Here is a 10994-nt window from a genome sequence, read left to right on the forward strand (position 1 = left end):
TGTTCCCCGACTATGAGTGGAACTTCCTGCCTCATGGGGTTGCCTTTAGACTTGGTGGTGTGTATATAGCGGTTTGATTAGAAAATTAATTTAGTATACCAAACAGCAGCTTATTCCTATATTTGTAAATATTTTTATATCGATATCTTATAGTTGTAGTATTGTTTTGGTGGGGTATCTTATTGTTGGAGTTTATGGTGCACTTTTGGTTTTTCTTGTATACAGTATACACTTTTGTTTCCTTGTAAATATTTTTTGTGAATTCTTTGGTCTTTATTGTGCGTAGTTTTATCCTGCTTGTCTTTTTTTTTATTTCAATTTTTGGGACTGACGGCTTCTCCGTAAATATAATTAGCTGTTTTTGATTGGGACACTATTTTTCTGTTTTTTTGTTCACCTGTAAATAAAACCCACTTTTGTTTTGGAAATGACCACCTATTTGTGTATGTGTCTCCATGTCTGATTTCTCTCAAGTCTGATCCCGGTCAGTTCCGATGTCCAAGACACCCTCTGTGTAGTCTGGTGCCAACCTTGCCACTCCATGGGGTGTCATATGGCTACTTTATTAAATAAAGAATCACAGCAGCTATATGATATTTGTCAGCCATAAATAGTTTATTTAGATTATTCACAACTTAAATAGCATAAATAAATAAATATATATATAAATAAATAAATAATAAATAAAACTATAAATATACTTCAGCAGCTAAGACAAAAAACACATTGTGTTGTATTGTAAAAACTATAAATATATAATCTTTTTTTTTTCTACACATGGTTTTGTGGTCATTATACTTATTGTATTGTTGGCCCACAATTGAACATTATTCAAAATACATTAGTATTTATGTTTTACATTTAGTGCCCAAACATCAATGAAAAGCATTGGTAGAATTCTAAACTACTCATCATTTCTAAGACAGGGTTTAAGAGTTCAAGATGTCTGCCCATTTGGGGGAAAGCTCAAACAGGCACACTGAATAGGGCATTTTTAACCAGCTTTGCAATGTTTTATGCTTCTGGTGGTCTTAGTTGCCTAAGTCTACTGTTTCTACTATTTTATTTAGAATTTATAATTAAATGCTTATCATTCACACCGGTATTAACTAATAGGATACATCTAGGAGATGCAAAACATCATCACTTGAAAAGACAACTATTCTGTTGTAATATTGTTGTTAATGGGGATTTTGTTCCAAATAATTTTCTTAAACAGTAATCCTGTTAAATTAGCTTTTTTCTAAAATTAGATTGCTCTCCCTAGCACTGTTTGCTGTGTCTGGTAATCAATCATAATCTGCCATTACTCTGAAACTCAGAGAAGGCTTACTACTGCCCTGGCTTAAGAGTGCAGGGAAATATATTAATTTCCAGTCTTTTTTTTTTTTCTTTCCCATCATTTTAGTTTAACTTCTCTTTGAGAATTACATTTTTTCTGTTGTTTTCCTCCAAAGATAATTAATAAACAACTAAGTTTTAATCTGTATGTCTGTTCATCTTGAAGTAACTTACTTAAATACAATGTTTTAAAAAAATGTAGGAGTTCTTATGCCTTCCAGATTATGTTGTCGATTTTCATAGAAAAATAAAATATAGGCTGGAAGGAGTTAAACATAAAAAAATGAACAAACCAACTAATTAAACATGCTCTATAAATCTAAATAATTCAATTCTAATTAAGAAATTGTCTGAAACAAAAGCCTGAAGCTACATGACCACAACTGCCTTGCCTGAATCACAAGAGTAATTTGAACTACTGGCAATAAGATTGCCTGGAATGAAAAACAGTTTTCACTGTGTCCCCTCCCTGATTGAAAATGACATGCAACATTATTATCACACACACAAGACAAATCTTAAATAAGTTATCACAGCATTGCTACAGTATTTTGAAATAGTGCTATTACAAGAAAATGACAAGGCCTAATTTCCATTTTACCTTCTCAGAAAAAATATGTATAAAATAAAAGTATGACTAAATATTTTGTTGGGAACAATGCTTTGGGATTTTATCTTCCAATAATGGTTAACTTTTCAATTCTTTTTCTAGGCTGGAAATATTAGACTGGTAATGGTTTGTGGTGGTTAGGTGAGTGGAATGGAAACAACCAGATCCACTCTTACCATTGACTTGCGTTACTTCCTCTACATAAAATATGAGGATTACAAATAAGGGCCCTTTAACTAATAAACAATTTTCTGTTTCTTCCATTGAAAGTTATAATAATAACAAATAAATATATTAATATTAAACAGTAAGCACCTTTACTGACAGGCATTACATTTCACGCTTAGTAAATATAAGCAACATACTGAGTTAATATGACCCATTAAATAGGAAACATTCTGTGTTTTAAAACAAACACAACACATAAGGCTTTTGAAACCTAATATGACTCCTTATTTAAAAAGGTTAAACCTCAGGGATTGATTTTAGGCCTGACACATATGCAGGCCACTGGAACTGAAATGCGCTCGACAGTCCAGATCTTCTTGCTCTCTTTCTGATCTGATGAATTTTCTTTCATCCTCATCACCACCATTGACTGGTTAATCTCTACTGAATTCAAAGCATTTGTCTCATGTCCAGTTCTTATATCAATACATCCGCTACACAGACATTGAGCAAATGCAATCTTTTCAGGAATCCGCTGATGGTCCTCGTTAATGCTAGGGAGGAAAATAAAAAAAACTCATTATTAAAAGATGGATGTTAAAATACCATGACAATATCATCAAAGAAAACTGCCAGGCACCTAGACTTGGCACTTAGTGTCACCCTCTACTACTGAATATTGTACTTCATAACTGACTGACCCCAGCATGTACAGACAGGCTGCATCACTTCCATTATACTGATTTTTAACTCAGGTACTGTTACTTTGTTTGGTCATCTACTGAACTCCTAGTTGACCCAAGACAGTGTGGCCAGACACCGCTCCAGCTCAGTCAATAAATTTAAGGATGACACCACTATCATAGACCTAATCAACAATAAAAAAAATTAAATACAGAGTAAACATTTGCCTCTGGAAACATTGGTGCCAGAATGATTTCTCCCTCAATGTCTAGAAGAAGGATGCAGGCCACAATTCCCACCTACATCTGTAGGGAGGCAGTGGAAAGGGTTGTCCGCAGCTTTAACTTTCTTGGAGTCACCATCCTGACAATCTGAAGTAGGCACAACCCTTCTCACCTATTATCAGGACTTGCCAACAACTTTCTTAGACATCTTAGGAAAGGTTGGATGACTTGCATCATAAGGCTTTGTGACAGACACTCAAGCTGACAACTTTTTCAGTGTTTCTTGTACAGTATATATCGTCCAATGTTGTAATGAATGCATGATGCTGTATTTGTTATTTGTATTACTCTATCATTACTATTTTGTTAGTGACATGCAAATAATAATTCAATTTACACATGACACATTTTAATTTTAACTCTTGCAATTAAAGGTAAGTAATTTGGTCTTCCTCTTGTACATCTGTACAGATATGAATATACTCCTTGGAAGCGGTACGGCCTGCTGGTTACTTATTGTTATCAATGAAAGAACATTGGTCTTGCATGTAAAAAAAAGTGAGCAGATATGAAATCCCACATCCTATAGTGTATTAGATAATGGGCTGTCTGCCTGGACGACCATAGTTTGTGAGGCTTAAAAACAGATACCTGCACCAAAGCATATAGTCCTGTCTACTGTCTTTTGCCACAACAAACAAGCTGTACATTCAATCATTATTCAGGGAGTGGAAATGGAGGTTGTGCACTGCTACAGGTACCTGGGGTACATCAATGACAGGCTGGACTGGTCTAGCAACACAAAAGAGCTACACAAAAACGGAACATCGCTCTGTATAACCCGGTGATGGCCAGAACGATTTTGATCCCTGTGGTGTGCTGGGTCGGTAATAGCACTTCAAGATAGGCATAGCGAATCAATAAGCTAATTAAGATGGCAGATTCAGTTATGGGGCAATCTCTCGACCCGCTAAAGGCAGCAGCGGAAGAGAAAATGAAGACAAACATGACAGCTGTTAAAAACAATACTGCAAAATCTCTCTATGACAGACACACACACACAGCTTTAAGTGCTTTCAGCTCACTACTTTGTCACCACAATCGTGTCAAAGAAACTTAACCGGGGCTCCTACATATATTCGGTAATACGCTTTTATAATGCCTCACTGTGGACGCGGTTGCTCTTTATCTTTAGCCAAGTCAGATGTTTTCTTCATTTTTATAATCCATCGGTTTGATGGGTTGTTGTTGTAGCTATATGCCGTTTGTGTGTCTTATTTTGCATCATACAGCATGAGCAGCAGCTGGCCACAGTGTTCGGTATCCGCTCCGACAGCGTGACCTTGGCTCTAAGGTGAGGAAGCAAGCAATCGTGTTCACACTATTTTTTTATTAATAAATTATGTAATTTCACACAGATATACACGTGAGCGATGACATCACTGCATAATTTAATTTATATATAAATTTAACATATATTACGATATATTAATTATATGTTTACCTTAAATGTAATGGACACGATCTAAGCGCAGTACACATTTTCAAAGAAAGTTAAAATACAATACAATAATTTGCTCATATTCCCATTAGAAGAACGTGGACTTTCCGATAGAGATCACCTGATCATAAATCCGGTGGTGTGTGTTCGCATCGACCAATCACAGTTTTGTTTACTACATCGAGCCAATCAGCGTTCCCACAAGAAAACCCTTGAACATAGGAATGTTACCGGGCTCCCGGCGGCTCTTAGTGCAGAGTTTGTGCCAATATGTCACTACACCTTTTCACACCACAAGTTAATGCCTTAACTGTTTTACAAATTATGTAAAATTATGTAAAAGTGTACATTTAAGTATAAATATTTGGGTTTTTGGCCAGTCAAGTTATACTCTAGGTTAATATATAAATGTGACATCATTCTACCTAAATTAAATTTTGCAGAAAACATTTTGCAGCGTCCACAGTTTCCTTGAGGTACGTTGAAACGCATCTTTGAAATGTTTGCAGCCGCCCTATTTCGGCAGCCACGCCAATGATTGGAGGAGACTAGGTGCCAATTCTATTTAGATGTACCTGTTCATTGGATAGCTGCTCTGAAAGAAGCAGACGAGAGAAACAGGTGAGTGCCTTCAAGGAAGCAGCTCAGTTTCTGTACATTTTTCCCCCGTCAAACTTAATTTTGTTGACAAACAATTTGTACACGATCAATAAAAATATTTAGCCTCATGTAATTTTGGTTGTTCTAAATATCCCCATTAAGTTCGTGATATATGCGCGTCGCTACTTTCGGCTCTAGGAGTTTCTTGTTTACGGATGTCCACTGAAGTTCTTCCTCGGGTAAAATGCCTTTTTTGTGTAATTAGTAAGAGAGGCAAAGACTCGTTAATATGCTTAATATTTTTTATGTGTGTTGCAAATGCTAAAGTTATCCCAGTAGCCCAATTCATTATTACTGCAGGCGCTCCTGCAACCATAAATTTGATCAAGCGGCTTTGCAAATTTTTTTTCTGAAAAAAATACGTGCACCCCTCTCAAGTCACGACTAAGGTTCGTTACTTACCTGTATCGCCAGGGGGAGATGGAGCGTTCATTTACATCAAATGTTTGTTTGACGATTGCCAGATTTGGGCACACTTTTTCAGAACTTTCTATCGATGTTGGAGTGATTTTATTAGTTGACCAGGTCCGAGACAGCTGTTTGAAGATTTTGGAGTTCTGCTGTATTTCTAGGCGGTTATGCCTGCCTTCTTTTGCGTACACACTTAGAACAATCGTCGCAAGTAAAAATACCTAGTCAAAGAAAATTTGATATTTGTGTTCAGATAAATCCAAGAAAGGAAAATTTAATACTAATAATACGAATAACTGCATTGCAATTCCATTGGCTTCTTCATCTTACCTTGAACATTTTCTGAATGTTGTCTCGATCGCAGGAGTGTTAGTCACGTAGTTTTAAGTCCTGCTTTTATAGCTACTTCTTTCACAGAATACTCTTCCATCATTCCTGAGCTAATTTATAGTGGATATATTTTCCCTCTCCCCCTCCTCCTCCGGTCCTCTTTCTGCCTCTCTTACGCTCGCTCTCCCTCAGAGTTCGGTCATCACGGGAAAACCCACGGAATATCAAATACAGAATAAGGAAATACACACCATTATCTAAATTTAGTTCCCTTTAAAGCGAGAAAAAAAAAAAGCTCATGTGATGAGGATTGTGCGACATCACCACTAACATGCCGATAATGACTTGTTTCTGTAAATAACGGGAGAGTAAAGTAGCGAATCCGGTTTTACGTAATAGTTAATTTGCTATTTGCAAATTAATTTTGGAAGTCCTCTTCTAGAATAATATATATAAAACTTTAGAAGCCGTGTGAAAAATGAGGCGCTAGAATCTAACCGTGTAAAATATGTCTCCATCTGTTTGTTTCTAATTTTAAATATCTAGGAATTTTGTAGTCTCACTAATGAGATAGGCAACTTGGAATATAGAGAGTTGCCTTTTTGTTGCATTATCATGCAGAAAGTATATAAAGCGGCTAACCTACAGTATATGATGATATTACCCCGTCTGTTTGATTTAACTCTGAGCTGAAAACTATTGAAATGCTAAAAAAAGATAAAATATGCAGTATACTTATATCATTTATGTGGTATTTTTCAATAATTCATTAGTTAATTCATTCATTGGCGTTTTTAAAAGTAACTAATACTTATATTCCCATTAATATTAAATACCAAGACAAATAATATGGGGAAAAAATGTCATTTAAATCGTTTGGTTTCAGTGTGAGTAAGCTTTAAGTTTCCATAATAACATTATTAAAGCCTGATCGTTCCTTGTGAATTGTATGCATATTGTTGAGTATGTTCTTGTTAATTAAGCTAGTATAAAAAAACTTTTGTATATATGAGAATTAAAAGCAAAACCAAACAACACACACAAACACACAAAGATTTACATTTAAAGCAAATCCATAAGTACAAAACTTTAAATAACTGCCATTTGCCAACAGGGGGAGCCATATATATACTGTATATATCTAAAATATACTGAGAGCACAATAAGTTATGCAGGTTATTAGAAAGCAATCGTAAGTCAAAATGAATAAATGTTAGTCAAGCACCATTTTGGAAGAATACTATGCTTTTGTTCTTTTCATGGTTGCTTTTCTATACATTTGATCGTTGTCAGAGCTTCATGTTGGAGTAATTTGTTTTTGGTAAGGAGAAAAGTTTATAATGAAATCTTCAGTGGCAAGATTCTCTACACCAGGGGTTCTTACCTGAGGTCCGAGGATGGGTTTCAGAGGGTCAGATAAAAATGAACATACTGTTGATTTAGAATAGATGTACAGTAGTAGAAGTAGTAGTAATGGTAGTAGAAAAAGTAGTAGTAGTAGTAGATCTGTTTTAATTTGTACAAGAGGATTGTATTTCATAATTATGAGTGGCCATTACATTTTGCATAAAAAAGGAGTGTTTTTTTACATTGTTTACTTTAAAGTTTAATAATACTTTGTGTATGTCATATATGTATGAGATAATCAAATCTCGATAAATAAACTACATTATATTAATTGGCATGGAAAGTTATATTTATGTGAATACTTCTGTGGAAGGGGGTCCATAGCTTTCATCAGATTCTTAAAGGGGTCCGTGATTCAAAAAAGGTTAAGAATCACTGCTTTACGTTATTAATATGAAATAAAATTCCTTTACTGTACCAACGACCACTTTTTTTATAAGTAGAAGTCATAACTGCTACATCTATTGAAACATGTGATGTAATATCACTGAAGAATACATTCTTTCTGTCCGTTTTCAGAATCTATTTCTTCATTTTGATATACAATAATTAATAATTAATTCTTCAATGTACATCCATATTAATTTTATATAATTGTGTTTTCTTGAAATTAATTCACAATATTTTCTGTTCTCTTAGTAATTTCTGTATTTGGGTTAAAATAATTGATAATTGCATGAAGTATTTCTGAACTGTTTGAAATTCTGTATTTTGTGCATCCATTCATAAAACAAGGTTTTAATCGTAAATATTTGGCTATATACAGTATTTACATTTTTCAATACTGTCCATATGTAATCAACAATCACAGAACATGAAAACTGAAAAACAAATTATAGCAAAACAAGTTTCCTGGAAAAAAATAACCTTTTTTTTAACTTCTTATTTCTAAACATGTTTTAATTATTATTGTGTACTATTTATGTAGATTAGGCCGTTCATGAAAATGTGGGCAATCAGGGCAGTGTTTTAACTTTTGACACTTCATTATTCACACAGTAAGATATATCATTTATTGATTACTTCGTCTTAGTGATATGACCATTGGAGTGAAAATTCATTTTAGTTGTTTGAATGTTTTTGTTGTAATGGGTCATATAAAAAGTTACATTTTAAATGTATGCACCTAGGCAATTTGCTGGTGATCTTTTCATTTATGTTCACTTAAAGTTAAATAATGAAGCTTAAGATTTTATTTTAGTCATGATAAAAGCCTGGCATTTGTCTTGTTAATTATGTCCGTTATATCCTCAGACAAAATAACAAAGCCCTATACACTCACCTAAAGGATTATTAGGAACACCATACTAATACGGTGTTTGACCCCCTTTCGCCTTCAGAACTGCCTTAATTCTACATGCCATTGATTCAACAAGGTGCTGAAAGCATTCTTTAGAAATATTGGCCCATATTGATAGGATAGCATCTTGCAGTTGATGGAGATTTGTGGGATGCACATCCAGGGCACGAAGCTCCCATTCCACCACATCCCAAAGATGCTCTATTGGGTTGAGATCTGGTGACTGTGGGGGCCATTTTAGTACAGTGAACTCATTGTCATGTTCAAGAAACCAATTTGAAATGATACAAGCTTTGTGGCATGGTGCATTATCCTGCTGGAAGTAGCCATCAGAGGATGGGTACATGGTGGTCATGAAGGGATGGACATGGTCAGAAACAATGCTCAGGTAGCCCGTGGCATTTAAACGATGCCCAATTGGCACTAAGGGGCCTAAAGTGTGCCAAGAAAACATCCCCCACACCATTACACCACCACCACCAGCCTGCACAGTGGTAACAAGGCATGATGGATCCATGTTCTTATTCTGTTTACGCCAAATTCTGACTCTACCATTTGAATGTCTCAACAGAAATCGAGACTCATCAGACCAGGCAGCATTTTTCCAGTCTTCAACTGTCCAATTTTGGTGAGCTCGTGCAAATTGTAGCCTCTTTTTCCTATTTGTCGTGGAGATGATTGGTACCCGTTGGGGTCTTCTGCTGTTGTAGCCCATCCGCCTCAAGGTTGTGCGTGTTGTGGCTTCACAAATGCTTTGCTGCATACCTCGGTTGTAACGAGTGGTTATTTCAGTCAAAGTTGCTCTCCTATCAGCTTGAATCAGTCGGCCCATTCTCCTCTGACCTCTAGCATCAACAAGGCATTTTCGCCCACAGGATTGCCGCATACTTGATGTTTTTCCCTTTTCACACCATTCTTTGTAAACCCTAGAAATGGTTGTGCGTGAAAATCCCAGTAACTGAGCAGATTGTGAAATACTCAGACTGGCCCGTCTGGCACCAACAACCATGCCACGCTCAAAATTACTTAAATCACCTTTCTTTCCCATTCTGACATTCAGTTTGGAGTTCAGGTGATTGTCTTGACCAGGACCACACCCCTAAATGCATTGAAGCAACTGCCATGTGATTGGTTGATTAGATAATTGCATTAATGAGAAATTGAACAGGTGTTCCTAATAATCCTTTAGGTGATTGTACAATATATCATAAAAGATGAACAAGTTAAAACATTTCACAAAACATTCATAGTATTTAAAAACAAAATTTTAAGGTCAAATAAAACAATTTTTATATTTTTCCCTAACAGTGCTTATGTAGACTCCTTCTGTTGTCCGAATTTCTTTTCGCAATGATAATTATGTTACAAAAGTCTATGGCACTAGTGAGAAAAGAATTTCTGGAGGTTTTTGTCTGGGTATTTTGTGCACCTACAGTCTATCCATTATATCCTCCCATATTTACTGTGGTCAAGAGCTACATGAAGTGAATGGCACCAAAAATAGAGCATGATATCCCTGTTCACTTAGAAGAAGCACTGTTAAATAGAAGAGTGATAATTCATTTACAGTAGATGTTTTTTGTATTAATATTTCAATTCAGTTTACTATCGGTGTGGGCTTCTAAATATTTATATCCAAACACCATTTTCACCTTATCCTCCAAAACCATGTACTGTGACCTTACATATTTCTGTCTTTGAAAGTCAAATGCCATGTAATAGAGATATTTACTAATGGAACAATAATTCATTTTTGGTCTTGGATCACAACTATACAATATGTAGAAAGAAAACAAACAAGAAGATATCTAAGTTTTAGGGTCCACAATGACACCTTTTATTGGCTAACTAAAAAGATTACAATATGCAAGCTTTCGAGGCAACTCAGGCCCTTCTTCAGGCAAGGTCTTGCCTGAAGAAGGGGCCTGAGTTGCCTCGAAAGCTTGCATATTGTAATCTTTTTAGTTAGCCAATAAAAGGTGTCATTTTGCTTGGCTTTTCTCTACATTCATAATGGCTAACACGGTACAACAACCTAGTACTAGGGTCCACAAAGAAAAATACTTTTATTAGCCTTGAGAGGCTAATGATGGCAGATGTAAAAAGAATAAACTGGATATATAGTGAATGGCTGGGGGATCTTGTCTCTTTGATAGTGGTTGAGTAAACAATGCATGCTTCCTATTTGAATTGGGTTTTTAAAGCCATGAAATCAGAAGGAGAGATCCTGGAGACATGGTTAGTGTTTTTTGGTGTGGTGTTTGTCTCTGAAGAAGAAGAGGAAGATACGCTACTGCAGCTTGCCTGTTACTCCTAAACCCTTCTCCCAGTGTATCCTTGAAAACTCTTACCCATAAG

General features: G+C 35.6%; 1 protein-coding gene across 1 annotated transcript; it reads right to left on the bottom strand.

The window, feature by feature from the left end:
- Nucleotides 1-722: 722 nt before the first annotated feature.
- On the bottom strand, nt 723-6004 carry il17c (interleukin 17c). The gene is made up of 3 exons (XM_039763517.1): nt 5930-6004; nt 5591-5820; nt 723-2673 (listed from the first exon to the last, which is right to left on the bottom strand). Exons 1-3 carry the CDS (start codon nt 5936-5938, stop codon nt 2424-2426), a joined length of 489 nt encoding a protein of 162 aa, XP_039619451.1. The 5' UTR covers nt 5939-6004; the 3' UTR covers nt 723-2423.
- Nucleotides 6005-10994: the final 4990 nt, after the last annotated feature.

The sequence above is a fragment of the Polypterus senegalus genome, chromosome 9 (assembly GCF_016835505.1).
Source record: "Polypterus senegalus isolate Bchr_013 chromosome 9, ASM1683550v1, whole genome shotgun sequence".
Lineage (NCBI taxonomy): Eukaryota > Metazoa > Chordata > Cladistia > Polypteriformes > Polypteridae > Polypterus > Polypterus senegalus.